The sequence below is a fragment of the Canis lupus genome, chromosome 18 (assembly GCF_011100685.1).
Source record: "Canis lupus familiaris isolate Mischka breed German Shepherd chromosome 18, alternate assembly UU_Cfam_GSD_1.0, whole genome shotgun sequence".
Taxonomy (NCBI): Eukaryota; Metazoa; Chordata; class Mammalia; order Carnivora; family Canidae; genus Canis; species Canis lupus.
This window is the reverse complement of record NC_049239.1, coordinates 51,284,636-51,303,982: the sequence shown is the minus strand read 5'-3', so window position 1 is coordinate 51,303,982 and position 19,347 is coordinate 51,284,636. Positions and strand designations below refer to the sequence as shown.

Genomic DNA, 19,347 nt, shown 5'->3' with positions numbered 1-19,347 from the left:
ATTGGCGCTGGAGCCGGGTAAGGCCGCGCATTGTGGTCACGCCCACCCGCGGTGCCCCGCCCCTCCCGCAGAAGCCCCGCCCTCTGGGCTCGCTGGATGGTTTGGAGGATTGAGTTGCAGTCTCGGTGGCGTTGGGGTTTCCCGGCTCAGCACATTCCCCCTCAGCCCCCAGCCGCCCCGATATTAATAGCTCTGCATCATCCATCCAGCTGGCCTGGAACCCCTTCCCGTGCTCGAGTGTCTCCGTCACCCCAGAAAACATTCAAACAGGTCGGCGCCTCGGTGTTTCTGACTGTGAAATGGGGATAGGGCTCTGTTTCCCACCAGCGCGACGCAGGCAGAGGGTCAGGAGGAGGCCTGAGAGGCAGCTTGTAGCGGTCAACAGTCACTATTATTATCGTCATCTCCGTTGTACTCATGAGGAAACAGAGAGGGGCCGTGGCTTTCCCATGGTCACACAGCACCCAAGAGGCGGAGCCGGAACGGGAACCCCGAATCTCCGCTATGGGATCCACCCCGGCGCCCCCAAATCCTTCAGTCCCCTGGTCTCAGGGCAACCTCTTGCCTGGTCCCTACCCAAACGCCCTCGCCCCCATCCGGCCCCACCCACCTCCCCCATATTTAGCGCGAATCCGATCCGGGGCTGGGCCGGGCGCTACTTAACGCGGCCCGGGTGTTCTGGAGAGCGCGGAGCGGAGCGAGCCAGGAGCCCCAGCAAGATGATGATGGTTATGCAGCCCGAGGGCCTGGGGGTCGGGGAGGGGCCCTTCGTGGGCGGCAGCGGGGGCGGCGAGTACATGGAACAGGAGGAAGACTGGGACCGCGACCTACTGCTCGACCCGGCCTGGGAGAAGCAGCAGCGGAAAGTGAGTGCTCACCCATTTTCAGATGGCAAAACTGAGTCCTGGGAACCCGAGCTGTTTGTCCTTGGCATCTCAGCACGTTGGGGGCAGAGCCCGTTTTGACCCAGAGTTCCACGACCTAGTCGGGGCTCGGCCCACCAGTCCTCCACTGTCTCCCAGAGCTGGAAGAGAGGGCTGGGAGAACTCGTGAGGGGTTGAGTATAACAGGAGAGTTTCTGGGGTCCCTGCCCCATAGGGTTCATCACCCTGGGCCCACTGCCCCACTTCTGCTAGCAAAAGGGATTGGGTGAAGCCCAGGAGATACAAGTTTGGGGAGTGTGGGGAAAAGAATCTTTCTCCCCAGACCCCTCGACTCTCTTAAATATCCCAGATCCCACCCTAAGGACTTCCAGCTGGCAACTACTGGACTTGGGTATGTGCAGGAGTAGACAACCCTCTCAGACCCTCCCTACTTTCTCCTCTCTGTTCTCCCTACCCTGGGGTTCATTGCCACACCATCCCAACTGTCAAATGAGGAAACTGAGGCCCAGAAAGGGACAGCGATAGGATCCAAATCATATACTGTCAGAAAACAGGATCCCCCCTCCCCTCGAACCTGAGGGTCTTTGCCCCCTGCTTGCCCCTGCCCCCTGCTTGCCCCACCCCCACTCCTTCCCAAGATACCCCTCCCCACCCCAGGGGCCCTAAATCTGCTAAAAAGGTCACAAGGTCAAGAAAGAGGGGAGCCTGGATCCCCTTACAGAGTAACCTGACTCTCTGGCCAGATGGACACTTTGTGCTGAGGCAGCGCCTTGGGGGAGCTGGCATGGGGCACATGAGCAGCTGCTGCCCAGACCCAGCCTTGTAGGGCACTCAGGCCCCCTCCCTGATCTATTTTCACTCCCAGACTTTCCCAAGTGGAGGGGGCAGGACACCTGGGTTCCCAAAAGAGAAGATGATCCGGTCTGGAGTGAGGAGACTTTGAGGAGTGGCAGGCCAGGGAGAGGGAGGACACCATGAAGTTATTGGACCCTGCTGAGCATTTGCCAACAGTATGTGATTCCAGGAAAGGGCAGGGAACAGGAGTGCTCGGTAGAATTTGCAGGATCTGAGAATCCTAGGATTTAGAATCAGAGCACTTCTGCAGGGTTAGATGACAGGAGATGACCCCAGAGTCCAGGAGGCTCAGCTGACTAGGTCCGGGTGACACGCCTCCCCTCTGGATCCTCCTGCACCTGTCTCCAAGCAGGGCTGCGGTCCTTGGGTCTGGCAGTCTCCTGGTGATGTCATCCCTGCCCCTGGCTCCAGCTGCCATCTGCTCTGTGACAATTCCTACCCCCACTCCACCCACCAGATTTCTCTCAGATCCAGGTCCACATGCCCTTCATAAGACACATGCTAGTCTGTAACTTGCCTTCCTCATTCAATAAAATATCAGGAATACCCTTCCATCCCGGCCTACAGCCTCCCACTTCATCCATTCATTCAACGGTTGTGCAACGTAGATGCTCTAAGCAGCATCCCTGGAAGTTGGCCGTCTCAGAGTTTCTTTCTCCTCCAACCTGAGCATCTCTGTACTCAGCTCAGCCCCGTCCTACCCCTGCCTACCCCTTCCCTACCCCTGTGTCTTGGAGCACTCCTTCCTGCTCCTGCCTGATGCCTGAGTCCTCTTCATTCAACTTCATTCAAGAACATTCATTCAATATTTCTTAGGGAGGTCCTACCCCAGGCCAGGCACTGTGTTAGGTGTCAGGACTTTAGCAGGAAACAAAATAAAGCCTCTGCCTCAGGAAGCTTACACTTCAGCAAGGAAGAGTATTTCTATCCTCTGGCCTTACCCCATTCCCCTTCCTGACACCCTTCCCCCCTCACCCCCATTCCAGTTGCCAGCTTCTCACTTCTCTCTTCTGCTCTGCCAAGCTGTTTGCCTCCACTCTGCCAACAGAAAGAGCTTTCTAAAACACAGTTCTGCCCGCCTCCCTCTGCCCAGAAGCTTCCCTGATTCCCTGTTGCCCTCAGGATCAAGTTGAAATTCCCTGGCTTAGCACCCAAGATCGTGCATGACCTGGCCCCTGCGGCCCCTCCGGCCCGCCTCTCACCACTTATACCTCAACACCCCCAGCTTCATTCCAGTGGCACCCAGATAGCTGTAACCCCACAAACCTAGCAACTGTTTCTCACTGCTGAGTACTTGCCTGCGTGGCTGCCTCTGCCTGAAATGCCCTTGCCTGCCCTTCTCTGCATAATTCCTGGTCTTTCATTGTAGCTCAGATCAAATATTAGCCTTCCCCAAGAGATCGCCCACATGATTTGAAGAACGCTTTCCTTCTTTTCCCTGACACTAGTCTCCCCTAGCACTTCTCAAACCAACACAACTCTTTGATCAGCTGTGAGCTCCTTTAGGGCAGGGATCACATTTCATTAAGTCATGTTTGTCAGATGAAAGAATGCCCTTTCCTCTACCATGGGAGCCCCACCCAGTCTTGCATTTCCCCCTGCTTTATCTTACACCCAGAGCATCTCAGACTCCATGGTTGGAGAGAACTACAGAGACTAACTGTCTTCTCCTGGGCTTGGGGCCCATCAAGTAGTGCTCAGCACTCACTTATATACCTCCAGTGACAGGAAGCTCACTCCCTCTCCTTATGACAGTCCCTTGAGTTTAGAGCATCATCTTTCTTTTTTTTTTTTTTATTTTTATTTATTTATGATAGTCACACATTGAGAGAGAGAAAGGCGGAGACATAAGCAGAGAGAGAAGCAGGCTCCATGCACCGGGAGCCCGATGTGGGATTCGATCCCGGGTCTCCAGGATCGCGCCCTGGGCCAAAGGCAGGCGCTAAACCGCTGCGCCACCCAGGGATCCCCATCTTTCTTTTTTTTAAGATTCCATTTATTTATTCATGAGACACACACACAGGGAGAGAGAGAGAGAGAGAGAGAGAGAGAGAGAAGCAGAGACACAGACAGAGGGAGAAGCAGGCTCCATGAAGGGAGCCTGATGTGGGACTTGATCCCGGGACTCCAGGATCACGCCCTGGGCCAAAGGCAGGCGCTAAACCGCTGAGCCACCCAGGGATCCCCCTAAAGCATCATCTTTCAAGTCCACCTTCTAGGGCAGCTGAAAAGCTGGCTGAGGGAAATAATTCCAAAAGACTTCCAGGGCCATCTCCCAGGATTAATTTCTTTGTTGGGGGGGGAGTGCTCTGAATTCTAGAATCCTACCAAATCAGAGGAAGAAGGACCTGGGACATCATGAAGTCTGGCCAGTTAATTGTACAGATGGGGAGACTGAGCACAAGGAAGGGCAAAGGGTATGCTCCAGGTCACAGAGTGAGTAGTATAGACTCTATCAAGGACTCTATAGCTGATGGGCTTGAAGGCTTGGTGGATTAGTGGAACTTGCGTACCAGGCTGCAGGTCACCTCCATTCCCAGTAAACACAGAGCTGCATAGCAGCCCTCCCATCCCAGATGGAGGCTGAGGCTGGAGCTGACTCTAGGGAGAGGGAAAGGGCAGTCACCTCCAGGACCTAGGTCAGCCTGGTCCTTGTGCCCAGCTGGTCCCTCGCGACTGGCAAAGCTCTTGTACCCTTGTGTTCTACTTGGAGGCCAATTCACAATAGCCCTGGGATGTCAGTGGGGCTGAGATGACAGTAACACTGGTGCACAGTCCAGAATTTTTCAGGTTTTAGAAGGGTGCAGTCACCCTGTATTGGCCCTTGTGTGTCAGAGGGTCCCACACTTTGGAGCATACACTTTGCAATTTTCCAAATCCCCCTCCAGTACTTGAGACTGGCCAAAGCTGACATGCCCCAAGTTCCAACTGGGGCTGGTGTGGGCCCTAGAGCCCATTTTTTCTTCTCCAGGAGAATGAAAGCTCAGAGAGAAAAAGGGACTGGTCCTGGATGCAGAGCAAGCCAGTGGCTGGGGCCTGGGGTTTGATGTCCCTATTGTCCCCCAGACCTAGTGCTAGGGTCTGAGTGCTGTTCTCTGCCCTCCAGACCTTCACTGCCTGGTGCAACTCACACCTGCGCAAGGCTGGCACCCAGATTGAAAACATAGAGGAGGATTTCCGCAATGGCCTCAAACTCATGTTGCTTTTGGAGGTCATTTCAGGTGAGGAGGGCAAATCAATGCACAGGGACCCCAGGACCTAGGGGAATCCAGAGAGCTAGGGGGAACATGACAGCCGGGTGTTGGAGGGGACATGGTGGGGGAATGGGAAGTTTGAGGACAATGTCTTCAGCTTCTTCTTGTGACCTTTGACCCTTGACCTCTCCTTTTACACCCAGGAGAGAGGCTACCTAGGCCAGACAAAGGCAAGATGCGCTTCCACAAAATTGCCAATGTCAACAAGGCCCTGGACTTCATTGCCAGCAAGGGGGTTAAGCTGGTGTCCATTGGTGCTGAAGGTGAGGAAGTGGCAGGAAGAGGCCTGGGAGGGGCTTGAAGGGTGGTCCTGGTGTCAGCAAGTCACTTCTGGGACCCTATCTTTTCAATTGAGGGGTTACCCATCCATGCTTCATGGGAGGGACCGTTAAGGGGCAAATGAACCTGAAGTGCTGGCACAGGACCCAGCACTGGTGGGTGTTCCATGATTGAACACTTATTGGGTACCAGCTCTGGCATGGGAGACAAAGGCCAAAGAATGGAGCAGGGAGGAAGGCAACTGAGGCAGTATAGGCCTTGAATGCCAGATGGAATCTGTCCGCATTCCCCACCCTACAGAGATTGTTGACGGGAACCTGAAGATGACCCTGGGCATGATCTGGACCATCATCCTTCGCTTTGCTATCCAGGACATCTCTGTGGAGGGTAAGTGATGAGGAAGCCCGTAGGGTGAGAGGGCCCAGACCCCTTCCCAGCTAACACTTTTCCCCATCTCCACCCAGAAACCTCTGCCAAGGAAGGCTTGCTCCTGTGGTGCCAGCGGAAGACAGCTCCGTACCGCAACGTCAACGTGCAAAACTTCCACACCAGGTCTGTCAGCCAGTCAGCACAGCACTCGCGCTTCTACTGGGCTCTGGGGCACAGAGCAGGCCCTGCCACAAGCCCCAGGAGTGGGGCCACCACAGCCAAGTTCCCGGAACAGTGTCTGAGAGGAGGAGGGCTCAGTCGATGTTGAATCGAGTCCAAGAGGGTGAGGGAGGATCCCTGAGGGACTACATTGGAGACGTCCCTGGAGTGGCATTCCAGCCAGAGGGACCCTTGTGAACAAAAACCTAGAGGCCAGAACCATCCAGACACTGGTGTGGCCCAAGGACAGGGTATATGAAGGAATCATGGTGAGCTTGAAGGAGGTGGTCCAAATCTGGTAATGAAGGGCCTCCGATGCCAAGCCAAGGAGTTTAGACTACTCCATTTTACTGTCCTGATGGGGATGCTCCTGGAGGGAGGGTAGGACAGAGCCTCAGCTTGAATCCAGGCCTGACTCCCCTTCTCTCTGTCCAGCTGGAAGGATGGTTTGGCCCTCTGTGCTCTCATCCACCGACACCGCCCCGATCTCATCGATTATGCCAAACTACGCAAGGTAGGCCTCTGCCGCCTCCGAGCCCCAACTCCTCAACCTTGGCCCTCAGCTGACATTTCACCTCCCCTGCTCCCACCCACCTAGGATGACCCCATTGGCAATCTAAACACGGCCTTCGAGGTTGCAGAGAAATACTTGGACATCCCTAGGATGTTGGATGCAGAAGGTGAGAGGGAGCCCCACACAGCCGAGGACTCTGCTCATTGACTAGAAACATGGTCCAATCTTCACCCCTTTGCCCCCTGCTCTTCCCTCCCCTGGAATGCTCTCCCCCTCAGCCCACCCTCTAGTAAAACTCCTTCCTGTCCCAGGCCCCCATCTCCAGGAGCCCTCTATCCTGCGCCCCTGCCTCTCCTGTCTCTCTCCTAATGGCACCACCCTCAGCCTCACATCTCAGTTATACTAGGGGCACCTGGGAGCATAGGAGCTCCTTAGGGGCAGGTCATGCCTTTTGTCCCTTTGGCCGAGCAAGGCTTTAGTGAGTTGAGGCAGCAAACATTTTCTGAGTACTTGGATGTGTGGGTACCAATGGATGAGGAGATCTTGGGGGAAAAGACAGATAGATGGCCCCAGAGTGATGGGATGTTAGACACACCAGGCACTGTGCTTCTCGGGGGCTGTAGAGTCTGCTCCCACACCTGCTCCCTCACGCTTTTTTCACCCCATACAGGACAGTTACTGGGCCCTAGGGTGATCAGAGAGGGCTTCAGGGAAGAAGCAGACACTGGATTTGGGGTAGCTGGCAGCTGGTGGCTGTGACTAGGTGTCTCTACCCCTCCCGTCTCAAGGGAGCTCTCTACCTGGTTAGGGGCATGAGTCTGTTCCCCAAGCCTGGCTTTGGCCAATAGCCAATAAATACCTCACTGCTGTCCCCTAGACATCGTGAACACCCCAAAGCCTGATGAAAAGGCCATCATGACCTATGTTTCCTGCTTCTACCATGCCTTTGCCGGGGCTGAGCAGGTAGGGGGTCGCCGCTGCTGCTGCCCGAGCTGGGTTTGTGGACCAAGGAACCTAACCCTGGCAGCATCCTCACATTTGGAGGTGCTGGCCCCCCGTTGGGTGGGAATGCCACTGTCCCATCTGCATATCCTCAGTCTCTGGGGAATTCAGGAGCAGAGGCATCTGGCCTGGAAGCTCCCTCCTCATCCAAAAAGATGTGCTCCCCTACTTGCCTGGACCCAGGTTTTAAGGGCTTTACAGAGGAAGGCTGAGTTGGGGTGTCTGCAGCAGTTCGTTCTAGTGCCCACTTTCTTCAACTCCAATGATAGGCAGAGACAGCTGCCAACAGGATCTGCAAGGTGCTGGCTGTGAACCAGGAGAACGAGAAGCTGATGGAGGAGTACGAGAAGCTTGCCAGTGAGGTGAGACTGAAGCCTCCCATACCTGTGCTCTCCTGACCCTGGCTAGCCCAGGCCTGGGCCTGCAGAGCTCCCCTCACCTTAGAGGGGCCTTGGCCTCCTCCCACCTCCTCCTGCCATGTTCACTCATCTCCTGCCCCTTCTGCCTGTCCAGGCTCCTGGTTGTTCATGGATCCACTCACCATTCATTCATCCACTCATCCTTTATCCATTCACCCATATTTAGAGCAGTCGCATGGCTCTTTGCTTTGTGCCAGCCTTCACAGGCCCCTGGACTAGAACATTTACTACCCTACTCCTTCCCTGATGAGTGGGGACCTGTATTCTGCTTGAGGCCTGGCCTTCTGGCCACAGCCCCAGTATGGGTAGAGAGGGGTAGGTGGGGTGAGCAGGCCAGCTCAGAACTCTCTGCACTGTACCTGCCTGGCCTTGGCAGCTGCTGGAATGGATCCGTCGCACCATACCATGGCTGGAGAACCGTGTGGGCGAGCCCAGCATGAGTGCCATGCAGCGCAAGCTGGAGGACTTTCGGGACTACCGGCGCCTGCATAAGCCACCCCGAGTGCAGGAGAAGTGCCAGCTGGAGATCAATTTCAATACACTGCAGACCAAGCTGCGGCTGAGCCACCGGCCCGCCTTCATGCCCTCCGAGGGCAAGCTCGTCTCGGTGAGCCAGGCCAGGGGTAGAGTGACCCCTGCTCTGCCCACATCCTCGGGGTGACATTGGCCCCATCTGTACAATGGGCAAACCCTGATGGAGGGCAACTCTGCCTGCCCCACAGGATATCGCCAATGCATGGCGTGGGCTGGAGCAAGTAGAGAAGGGCTATGAGGACTGGCTGCTCTCAGAGATCCGGCGCCTGCAGCGGCTCCAGCACCTGGCTGAGAAATTCCAGCAGAAAGCCTCCTTGCATGAAGCCTGGACCCGGGGTAGGAACACCTCATGGGCTTGAGTCTGTCCTGAGGTAGAGACTGGTATGGGTGCGTGTAGGGGGCGTCCTGGCGGAATGTACAGGGTCAGGAGAAGTGTTCTGCCAGGAAGGTAGTGACTCGTTTTCTAGACCCACTCTGACTTTCTGTGCAACCAAGTCACTGCTCCTTTTTGGGCCAGTTTCTTCATCTGTAAACCTGAGCCCCTGTCTCCTGGCTCTGGCCTTCTGTAGCTCAGCTCTGATTAATCTGTCGTTTATTTGTACCTATAGCAGGTGGGTCCCCAAGCCTAACAGCAGGAACGTTAGGCTCAGAGCATGCTGATGGCAAAACACTGCATGAGTCAAATATATTGCTCTGTATGAAAACATTCATTCTGTATTCTTTTTTTTTTCATTCTGTATTCTATCAGGGATTTTGATCCTACAAATAAATGATCCCTGCCTATAAATAACAGACAAACGTTAATAGTGGATTATAGGCATAAAGGATAACAGTGGTTTGTTACAGCAAGAATTCCTTAAATATATAGCTATTTATGGGACTCTGAGGTTTCCGAATCTTTAAACCTGTTAGCTTCTCTGCAAAATGCAGTGGCCCTCAATAATAATAATTATTATTATTATGATTTTATTTGAGAAATAATGGTAATTCGTTCTCAAAGCGCTTTTACATTCATCATTTATTCATCCAACAAATATTCCTAGAAGGTCTACCAAGTGCCAGGCACTGTGCCAGGCATTGTGGAAGCTGGTGAGCAAAGGAAACCAGGTCGGAGCTCACTGGGTGTAGAGTCGTTGGGAGGTAGTTCGCTATGCAGTAATACCCCAACTGTACCGAGGACCACCCTGAGACTTGCAGAGTCAGGGACGCTGACGTCATTTACGGGTCATACCCAGGAGCAGGAGCTTCACTTAATTTTATCACCCTGGCATCGCAGAACAAACCCCCTGGGCAGGTGTCATCACCTGCAATTTCACAGATAAGGACTCTCAGCCTGGCTGGAACCCCTGGCTCCGGCCGCGGCCGCCGCTGGGTGACCCGAGCCGGGCCTCTCTCCGAGTAGGGAAGGAGGATATGCTGAGCCAGCGCGACTACGAGTCGGCCTCCCTGCAGGAGGTGCGGGCGTTGCTGCGGCGCCACGAGGCCTTTGAGAGCGACCTGGCAGCGCATCAGGACCGCGTGGAGCACATCGCCGCGCTGGCCCAGGAGCTCAAGTAGGCGTGGTCCGCTGCTGGGCCCGCCGCTCGGTGACAACTGCCCTACCTGGCTTCGCCCCTCACCCGCTCTGCTCCCCACTGCCCTCCTCAGTTTAGGAACCCCGCCTTGGTGTCCCATCTTTCCCCATCGCCACTTGATCCGACCCTCCTCCCGTGACCCCATCCCTATCGCGGGACCCACACTCTACCGGCGCTCCGCCTGCCCTACCCCCGTGACCTACCCGTTTTGTGACCGTCCCCTTCGACTCCGGGCCCTGGTCAGCTAGCTCAAAATCTCCCCGGCAGCCTTGGCTTTCCCGCCTCCTCCTGTAAACCCGCCCCTTCTCGCACAATCCCACCACCCTCATCCAAACTTCGCTGGGGACTGAAGCTGTGGGCCCGCGAGCGCCCCTACCCAAGGAATGCACTGGAACCCTTATCTCCACCTCCCAGGAATGCTCTCCTTCAACCACACCTGCCCTGGCTCCCTGGCGCCTTCACCACCTGGGGTATCCCAGGAAGGCAGTCAGGAGGAAATCTAGGCTGTGGTCTGACCCCTCCATTATCCCCTTTCTGGTCCCCAGTGAGCTGGACTACCATGAGGCAGCCTCGGTGAATAGCCGCTGCCAGGCCATCTGCGACCAGTGGGACAATCTGGGCACGCTGACCCAGAAGAGGAGGGATGCGCTAGAAGTGGGTTTGGGGGCCAGGGGGCTGAGGGCTGGAGACTGGAGGCTGGTGAGGGTTGGGCAGGCTGCTGACTCACTATCCCCATGGCCCTTAGCGGATGGAGAAGCTCCTGGAGACCATTGACCAGCTGCAACTGGAGTTTGCTCGTCGGGCAGCGCCCTTCAACAACTGGCTGGATGGTGCCGTGGAGGACCTGCAGGACGTGTGGCTGGTGCACTCAGTGGAGGAAACCCAGGTGGATGCGGGGGTTCCAGTGTGGGGGGCTGGATGGGGTGATAGGGAAGCTGGCCTAGAATCCTGTCAGCCCTTTCTTTGGGTTCCTGGGGACTGAGGACCGGAGGGAAACCCCAGTTCCCAAATGTTAGGCTCGGAGACAGGAGGCCTGCATTGAGCCAGCCCTGCTGTGGACCCACTGGTTGGCCTGTAGCACATTGCTGCCCTTTCTGTTGCCTGTGGGAAGTGAAGGCTGCCGGCTAATGCTGCCCGCCTGTCATTCCCAGAGCCTGCTGACTGCACATGAGCAATTCAAGGCTACGTTGCCAGAGGCTGACCGAGAGCGAGGAGCAATCCTCGGTATCCAGGGTGAGATCCAGAAGATCTGCCAAACGTATGGACTGCGGCCCAGCTCCACCAACCCCTACATCAACCTCACACCACAGGACATCAACACCAAGTGGGACATGGTCAGTGCTGCCTCTGACCTCTCCCTGCCTCCCCCCAGCCCCCGAAACCTCAGCTGTCCCAAGCTACGGATCTGGGATCTGTCACAGCCTTTGTGGGGCACTGGATAAGCCACCCTGCCTGTCACGGCTCCATCTGTAAATTGGCTGTAACAGCATTTTTCTATCAGGCCTGATGTGAAGTAGAATTAAGCCTGGGGTATGGACATCTTTATAAAACAACTGAAATTACAGTTGTATCATCGGCCCCATTTTACAAATGAGAAAACAAGCCTAAAGAGGTCAGGTGACTTGCCCAAGAGCTTGTTCGTCTTGGCTGACAGTAGCAGGGACTACTCTAGGGGTTGGAGCCTATCTCCCCTCAAAGCTGTCATCTGGCTCAGTGGCCCCAGGCACAAGCACCCTTCTTCCCAGGTCCGAAAGCTGGTGCCCAGCCGTGACCAGACCCTGCAGGAAGAGCTTGCCCGGCAGCAGCTGAATGAGAGGCTCCGGCGACAGTTCGCAGCTCAAGCCAATGCTGTTGGGCCCTGGATCCAGGGGAAGGTGGAGGTACGGCTTGGATGGTGGGGTCAATCTGGGCGAGGGAGGCCAGGGCCGGGCCACAGGGAGCTGGGAGCTCCCATCCTGCCTGGGTCCCCTACAGGAGGTGGGGCGCCTAGCCACAGGGATGGCTGGCTCTCTGGAGGAACAGATGGCTGGACTGCGGCAACAGGAGCAGAACATCATCAACTATAAGAGCAACATTGACCGGCTGGAGGGTGACCACCAGCTGCTGCAGGAGAGCCTAGTGTTTGACAACAAGCACACCGTCTACAGCATGGAGGTGGGACTCACCTGCTTAGAAGGGCGGGAAGATGGCCCTGTCTGGGGAAGCCCAGGGAAGCCATAGCTGGACACATCATGCATGCACCAGGAGGGGCCCAGTTCAGCTTGGCCAAGTCCCCCAGTGTGCCTATGGGGATACTGAGATTCAGCGAGGGAAGGTGACCCATTCAGAGTCACATACTGGTCTAAAGCCGGGCCAGGACTGGTCATGACTGGTTGACAACGCTTAATACAAAATTAAGTCCTCAGTGGAACCTCCAGATAGGGACAAAGGCCCAATAAGGTGGAAGACTTGCCCAGCATCACACAGCAGATTGGGAGTAAAGCTGGAACTAGTGGCCAGGGCACTGGCCACGTACTGACTTGGCCTGTTACCTGTCCCCCCAGCACATCCGCGTAGGCTGGGAGCAGCTGCTCACCTCCATCGCCCGTACCATCAATGAAGTGGAGAACCAGGTACTGACCCGAGATGCCAAGGGCCTGAGCCAGGAGCAGCTCAACGAGTTCCGGGCATCCTTCAACCACTTTGACCGGGTCAGCGAGGGCCCAATTCTGTGGGCGGTGGATGTGGGGGCTGGTGGGGCTGGAGGACCAAGTCTGATATGCACTCATGCACTACAGAAGCGGAACGGGATGATGGAGCCTGATGACTTCCGGGCTTGCCTCATCTCCATGGGCTATGATCTGGTGAGTGCCCCCAACCTGCATCACAGGAGTCCCATCAGCATCTCTCTCCTGTATCATGATCACCTACTGTATCTCTCCCACCTTCACGTGCCTTTCATTTCCCCATCACTCCCACTGGGGCTGGGAGAATTACACTTTGCCTCAGGGCTGTCAAAGGCTCAGAGAGGCAAATTAATTTGCTCAAGGACACAGCTAGGATTTGGACTTGGTTGTATGTGACTTGAAAGTCTGAACTTGCAACCCAGAGAAAAACAGCACTACAGAGAACTCCAGAAAAAAAGGTCAGGACCAAAGAAGGGCAACAGGGGCATTGCCAGGGGCAGGAGGCAGATTTCAGTTTAGTAGAAAGAACTTCCCATAAAGCCAGACCTAAGGCTGCGACATAGCCCATGAAGAGAAGAGAGGACTTTGTAACTGGGGTTGTCAAGCCAAGGCTGGACAGAGCCCATGAGGGGACACGAGGAGCCTTCTGGCTTTAGCACCCATGTGTGTGGTGTCTGGCCTCTGTCCCTGCAGGGAGAAGTAGAGTTTGCACGAATTATGACCATGGTGGACCCCAACGCAGCCGGCGTCGTGACCTTCCAGGCCTTCATCGACTTCATGACCCGAGAGACAGCTGAGACTGACACAGCTGAGCAAGTTGTGGCCTCCTTCAAGATCCTGGCAGGAGATAAGGTGAGCCCAAGGTGGTGAGGGGGCTAGCGTGCTGGGACAGGGAACAGAATCTGTGTGTCCTCAATAACCTTCTCTCCCCCAGAACTACATCACTCCTGAAGAGCTGCGGCGGGAGCTCCCTGCTGAGCAGGCCGAGTACTGCATCCGTCGTATGGCACCCTACAAGGGCTCTGGGGCTCCACCTGGAGCCCTGGACTACGTGGCCTTCTCCAGTGCCCTCTATGGGGAGAGTGACCTCTGACCTCAACCCCTAAGACTCTAAACGATTCGGAGAGAGGGAACTCCCTCTGGATGATCCCATCCATCCCTTGGGGCAAGGGCCTCAGAGAACAGCCTGCTACATACCTCTGAATAAAGACCCATCCGTGAGCTTCTCCCTATCTCCTTTTTGTTCCTGAAGCAGAAGCTGGGCCCTCAGGCTCCTGGACAGGACCAGCTGCCCACCCTTGACCCTCCTGAAGTCCCTACCACCCTTATTTGCCTGTAGGTACTGAGCATTCACACCACACTGGAGCCTAGGACACCTCTTTATTGCTGTTAGAAAAAGGTGGTTACAATAGTTTCTCTACATATGTAAGGAAACACTGTCCCTAGATCCAGGGGTACCAGAAAATTTATAGCATCAGAAAGAGGAAAGCCAGGGAAGGAAGCCAGAGCCTGCTGAAGACATAGCTGGGTTTAAGACCAGAACATTTTCTTCCCACCTGCTCCTTACTCAAGCCCAAGGTTCTGGCCCCAGCCTCAGTTGCCAGGACATCATCCTTCATCTCAAGAGCCTCCTAGCTACCACAAGTCAACAAAGGTGCAGTTGGGGAGCTTCAGGGTAGGAGTGGGGTGGAGGGGGTAGGGGCTTTGCCCTCGCCCAGTTCCTTTTGCTCACCCTGAGGTACCCGGTGCCTGGCCCTCAGTCAGCTGTGCCTCCTGGGAAAGGGCCTGGACGTGCAAGCCAGGCTGAGGAAGAGGTGGCTCTGGTCAGCACCAGGTCCTGCGCTGGTGCTCCTTAGTTCACCACTGCCGAGCTGGCCATGGTGTTCACACCACAGGCCCCAGACCCACGATGCAAGTAGTAATAACCCTGGAGGGATGGTAGGTGGGCTGGTGAGGACAGGAGGGCAAGATGTGACTGGAGAGCCAGGGCCAAGGAAACAAGACTCACCTCCTCACCCCAGTCAGTGCCCCAGCTGTTCTTGATGGCCCAGAAGGGTATGCCAGAGCCTGGGAAGCAGTGCGGAGTGCAGGGGGTCAGGGGCCCCCGATTCTCCAATCAGGGCCCCCAGCACTTTGCACTCTCCCAATCTCTGCTGTGGCCTACTGTGACAGGTACTAGAAAAAGAGCAGAAAGCAAGACAGGCCCACCTACGAGCCTCCTGGAGACCTGATGTGGCTCTGGTGTTTAGGGGGGGGCACCCAGCCACCCGCCTCTAGCAGATGATTGATCTGTAACAGTTCAACCTTCCACTGCCTCAGCCTTCCAACCCAGAGAGGGGGTGGATAACTCTGGCCTGGCCTACAGCCTGAAGCAGAGGTAAGGAGAGGGTTCCCAGGCATTCCTTCAACTTCCCCCTCCAGAGGTCCTGAAATGCTGTGGTCCAACCTCTGTGATCTGAGGTGGATGGGCAGAGAGGGGGTCTGTGGAACTCACGGTTGCCATAGCCCACAAGCAGTACAGCATGGTCGATGAGCCAAGGGCTGCAGAGGGGACGCAGTGGGTGGGAGATCCCATGGCGGTAGAACTGGGGGTGGGAAGAATAAAGAGTAAGGGGACACCTCCAAGGTCAAGTAGGAAGGGAGTTGGCAAGAGTTGGGCAGGGGCAGCAGAGCTAAGGCCTTACCTGCATGCCAAAGGCATTGATGGCAACGGAGATGGGGCCCTTCTTGGCCAGCCAGGCTGCCAGTTCTAAGACAGGTGAGGGACAGTGTCAGGGACACCCAGGCCCAGCCCCACCTGGCCTGTCCCCACCATAACCCTTACTCACTCTGCTCATTCTGGCTCAGCTCCATTGAGTCGTTGATGTAGACCCTGGCCTTCTTTGCAGAGAAACTGCAGGCCTGCAAGTGGCCCTGGTAGCTGTAGTCATCCTCGGTCTCCAGCCCTCCTAGGGAATGGTGGGTGTGGGATAGGGTAGGGAGAGAAAATCTAGACCCCCGAGTACCCTACACTCATCTTCTCCTGGCCAAGGGCTATACCCAGCCCCTTCTGTGAGGTCTCAAGGTCCCCATCCATCCCAGACCAAGGCCATGCACTCTGAACAACAGCCTCCCTCTAGAGATGACAAAACAGAAACTAAGGGGGCTGAGGGAGTAACCAGTGAGAAATGTGGCTGAGATGGAACTCCACTCTCATTTTCTGATCCTTACTCATCCCAGCACTCCTGGCACTCTTCACTTTGGCTTGCTCGTCCTACTCAGTTCTGCTCCTGATTTGGCCCAGACCCCTGCAGGCTCTCAGTCGCTGTACAGCCACCTCAGTCCCTCAATCTTTCATCCTTGGGCCACTGAAGCCCACTGCTGAACTAAATTGCCAATTTAAGTCAATACCTCCTCTCAAGGGTGAGGTGTGTTGCTACCTGGTTTAGTGGTATTACAAAAATACCAAGACCCTCTGCTATGCATCAAGAGCTTTAGGTATTATCTCCTTACTTAATACTCAAAACATTCCTAAAGAGCTGATTTGTTCAATGTCTTCATTAAAGATTAGCATTGAGACCGGAACCCAGTTCACGTGACTCCCACCACCCCTTCTGATCCCATGAATGCATACCCAGAGTCATTATGGCTGAGTAGGCATTGGAGGGCAAGCCACCCAGGCAGGCCTTGTCCACCTTGTCACAGTCCAAGAGCTCTAGGAGACAGAAGGCTGGTCCTGAGGAGCCCTCTGGAGGGGCTGGGCTGGGGACAGGGGTGTAGAGTGGGATGCTCACCCTGCTCAGAGAGGGAGAGCAGGGTCCCCTCTTTCAGGAACCACTGGCCCTCCACATTGCCGGTGACTGAGAAAGCCCAGCAGGACCCACACATGCCCTGCAAGAGACAGGCAAGATCAGGGCTGGGTACCCTCCCAACCCCAGGGCAGTCCTCATGTCCTGCCATTGCGTCTTAGGGGTCCAACCTGGTCCTTGACTTTGGTGACAGCCCCCTTACTCCTCCAGTCCCATTCAGGTGGTGGGGCATGATCGCTAATGGACTTTGCTAGGCGCATCTTCTTGCCACGGTTCTCTCTTAAGAGTGGATTCAGGTAAATGGTACGGAACTCCTCCTCTGTGGGCAAAAGTGAGCAGGGGATGGAGGCTAAGAGTATAAGGCAGCCCTGATCAGGAGCCTTGGGAGCAGACCCTGACTCTTTCAGGCTCCATGAGGGCTCTGGCCACTACTTCTACCTGTAAGGTCACTGAACTTGGTGATCCCATACTGAGCTGTGCCACGGTCTAGTGCCTGGATCTTCTGTGCTCGTACCATGTTGTTGGAAAAGACGGACATGCGCCACTCGGCTTCTGAGAACCAAGGAGCAGGAGAGGAAAGACTTAGACCCTAGGCAGATCATAAAAGGAGAGGTACTTGGGACTACCAAGCACAGATTTCTCTGGGAAGTAGGTGGGCTCTGGATCAGGCCTAAAGCTCTTTCCAAGGACAGAACTCTGGGGGAGGGCTTGGGGCAGGGGGAGGTCCAGACCTGCAAGTGATGAGTGGGAGGTGGAAATAACTTTTGGGGCCACACTGAAGTGATGGTATCCCAGGAGTGAAGGCAAAACCAAAATGGGCTCCAAAGGGCATCCTCAGATAGGGGGTCATGGGAAAAGACTACCAGCAGAGAAAATCTGGCCTTTGCCCCATCCCATTCTATCCAGACTGATGGAGACCCCGTGCTTCCTGTCCAAGAAAATCAGATGCAAGAATGGGCCAGGTAACTGTCCAATCCTGCAAGGCTGGGCAAGAACTTGGGGGATTTAAGGGATCCTTGAAAGGATGTACTGCCTCTTGTGTCCTTCCCCTCCCCAGCACCAAGGTACCAAGTGGGGAGAAGGTCCTGATCTGACTGGGACAAGTACAGCCAAGGCTGGATCCTTACCCTCTTTTGTCTCATAAGTCCGATTATAGGTGGTAACAAACTCCTTGAAGACTGAAGCCATTTTCACTGAAAAATCCTAGAAAGGCACAGGGATCTTTACAAGAAATCCTTCTCACACTGACCAGGAAGCCCAGGCCAGGGTGACGGAAAGGGGGAAATAAAGCAACAACCAGCTAACCAGATGGAGATGGGCTCCTCACCTGGGGCAGGGGGTCCTTGTTCAACAGTGGAAGGACTGAACTCAGAGTCTCATTTCTGTCATCTGAATAGGGTTGGAACAGAGAAGAAATCAAGGCTGAACCCCGAGTGAAGTCTGATCTGAACTATGCCAGTATCCTTGGGCTATCCCAGCACCTGTAACCTTGGTATCCACTGGGCCACAGTCCCGTCTCAGCAGCATGTGTTTTCCTAGCTCATCTAAGACTTCGAAGCTGCAGAGCTGGAAGGAGAGGAGGAAGCCAGTCTCGGGGCTGGGATGGGAGCAAGGCCTTGGCAAGATGGAACTGGAAGATCCTTGTGTGAAGATCACTTCCAGAGCAATCACCCCCACAAGTGCAGAATGAGGCAAAACCAGCACTCTGTCACCCCCGCTCTTAAAGCATTTTAATTTCTGGCCCTAAGGGCCTGGGAAGTGACTCAGGGTGAGGTAGTTGCTGCCTCCTCTTGACCCAGACTTCTCATGAGGGCAGGGAATCACAGGAGCCCTATCACTTACCAGGGTTTTCTTGGACACAGGGAGCTGGCACACCGTGGGGTCGTTGCAGGGAGGCTCCTCTAGGGTCGCCTTCAGGGAGAACAGCGACCCGTGGCCCGCCTGGATGAAGGGGCGGGTGAGGCAGGCACATCTACCCCCCCCACCCCCGCAGCCCATCCTTTCCACAGCCCCGCCGTAACCCCCTTCCCTCTCCCCATCACCAGAAGTTCGTCTCTCGGGCGTCCAACGCCCTCACCCCTGGCCCAGGCCAAAATTCCCGACCTTTGGACCAGCCACCACCCCCCCGCCCCGCCTCACGCACGCCCCGTGAAGCCCCACCCCTGGCGCGTTCTCACCCGGCGGACGCGGCCGCGCACCGCCCCCAGCGCCGCCCGCCGCCCCGCAGCCCGGCCGCGGTTGTACATCTCCAGGGCGAAGCGGGCGGGCCCCAGCAGCTCCGGGTACGCCGCCTCCCGGGCCTGCGCGTCGGCTGCTTGGCGGGGCGGGGCGGGAGCGGCGCCCAGGAGCAGCCCCAGCAGCGACAGCAGCAGCGGCCAAGGTGCCATGGCGAGGGCGAGGGCGAAGCCGGGGTCCCGACCAACCGACTGGGCGGAGCAGCCCGCGGCCAGAGCGGCCGGCGTCCCTCCCCCTGCTCCCGGGGCAGCAGGGCGCCGGCCAATGGACGCGGGCCCCGTGCGCCTGCGCACCCGCTTATTTACGCGAGGCACGTGGGGCGCGCCGGGGGGGGGGGAGGGGGAGGGGGAGGGGAGGCCTGGGGTGGGTACCCTGCAGCCTTGCGGCAGGTCGGTGGACACGTGGGCCGAGCTGCAATCTTGGAATAATCCTCTTAGGCCTTGGAGCTGTTTAGGGAGGGGAAAGGAAGCTGGCTTGAGAATGACAATAGTAACTAACTGGTTTGGTTGGTTGGTTTTAGAGCTTGGGTTCACAGCTTGACGGCCTCTTTTGAGGCTCCTTGGCTCATCAGCAAAATGGCACTTGGGACTTGGTAGTGCCTCGGGCTGTTGTGAGGATCTAACACAAACACGCAAGGGCACACGGTAACAGCTAAAGCGAGGTGTCCGGTGTAGGGACTGTTCTTTGTTTTTTTTTTTTTTTTAATTTATTTTTTTAATTTTATTTATTTATTCATGAGAGACACAGAGAGGGAG

General features: G+C 55.9%; 2 protein-coding genes across 5 annotated transcripts; one reads left to right on the top strand and one right to left on the bottom strand.

The window, feature by feature from the left end:
- The first annotated feature begins 73 nt into the window (after nt 1-73).
- On the top strand, nt 74-13,795 carry ACTN3 (actinin alpha 3). Of its 3 annotated transcripts, none has more exons than XM_038563817.1 (21): nt 75-866; nt 4,846-4,960; nt 5,137-5,256; nt 5,573-5,659; nt 5,737-5,824; nt 6,296-6,374; nt 6,459-6,540; nt 7,252-7,337; nt 7,646-7,738; nt 8,172-8,402; nt 8,518-8,665; nt 9,732-9,882; nt 10,449-10,557; nt 10,649-10,789; nt 11,055-11,237; nt 11,649-11,783; nt 11,878-12,057; nt 12,447-12,593; nt 12,681-12,746; nt 13,263-13,421; nt 13,504-13,776. In XM_038563817.1, exons 1-21 carry the CDS (start codon nt 300-302, stop codon nt 13,660-13,662), a joined length of 3,126 nt encoding a protein of 1,041 aa, XP_038419745.1. In that variant the 5' UTR covers nt 75-299; the 3' UTR covers nt 13,663-13,776. The 3 variants fall into 3 exon arrangements, with proteins under 3 accessions (XP_038419744.1, XP_038419745.1, XP_038419746.1); XM_038563818.1 differs by lacking the exon at nt 75-866 and adding an exon at nt 4,083-4,175; XM_038563816.1 differs by having other exon boundaries at nt 74-866; nt 12,447-12,746; nt 13,504-13,795.
- A 135-nt stretch (nt 13,796-13,930) lies between these two features.
- On the bottom strand, nt 13,931-18,770 carry CTSF (cathepsin F). Of its 2 annotated transcripts, XM_038563819.1 has the most exons (14): nt 18,535-18,770; nt 18,200-18,298; nt 17,839-17,923; nt 17,685-17,746; nt 17,485-17,560; nt 16,796-16,909; nt 16,528-16,676; nt 16,343-16,439; nt 16,183-16,263; nt 15,398-15,517; nt 15,254-15,318; nt 15,064-15,154; nt 14,578-14,636; nt 13,931-14,496 (listed from the first exon to the last, which is right to left on the bottom strand). In XM_038563819.1, the coding sequence occupies exons 1-14, from the start codon at nt 18,742-18,744 to the stop codon at nt 14,422-14,424; spliced, it is 1,383 nt and encodes a 460-aa protein (XP_038419747.1). In that variant the 5' UTR covers nt 18,745-18,770; the 3' UTR covers nt 13,931-14,421. The 2 variants fall into 2 exon arrangements, with proteins under 2 accessions (XP_038419747.1, XP_038419748.1); XM_038563820.1 differs by lacking the exon at nt 14,578-14,636 and having other exon boundaries at nt 13,931-14,516.
- Between the last annotated feature and the right edge of the window lie 577 nt (nt 18,771-19,347).

Excerpts from the sequence above, each read along its gene's own strand:
- CTSF (XM_038563819.1), bottom strand. The coding sequence starts at position 18,744 with ATGGCACCTTGGCCGCTGCTGCTGTCGCTGCTGGGGCTGCTCCTGGGC. Across the intron at positions 16,677-16,795 it reads CAAGTTCAGTGACCTTACAG|AGGAGGAGTTCCGTACCATT; the intron begins GTAGAAGTAGTG and ends TTTTGCCCACAG. Across the intron at positions 15,518-16,182 it reads CTCAGCCATAATGACTCTGG|GAGGGCTGGAGACCGAGGAT; the intron begins GTATGCATTCAT and ends ACCATTCCCTAG.
- ACTN3 (XM_038563816.1), top strand. The coding sequence starts at position 300 with ATGGGGATAGGGCTCTGTTTCCCACCAGCGCGACGCAGGCAGAGGGTC. Across the intron at positions 5,660-5,736 it reads CCAGGACATCTCTGTGGAGG|AAACCTCTGCCAAGGAAGGC; the intron begins GTAAGTGATGAG and ends ATCTCCACCCAG. Across the intron at positions 7,739-8,171 it reads ACGAGAAGCTTGCCAGTGAG|CTGCTGGAATGGATCCGTCG; the intron begins GTGAGACTGAAG and ends TGGCCTTGGCAG.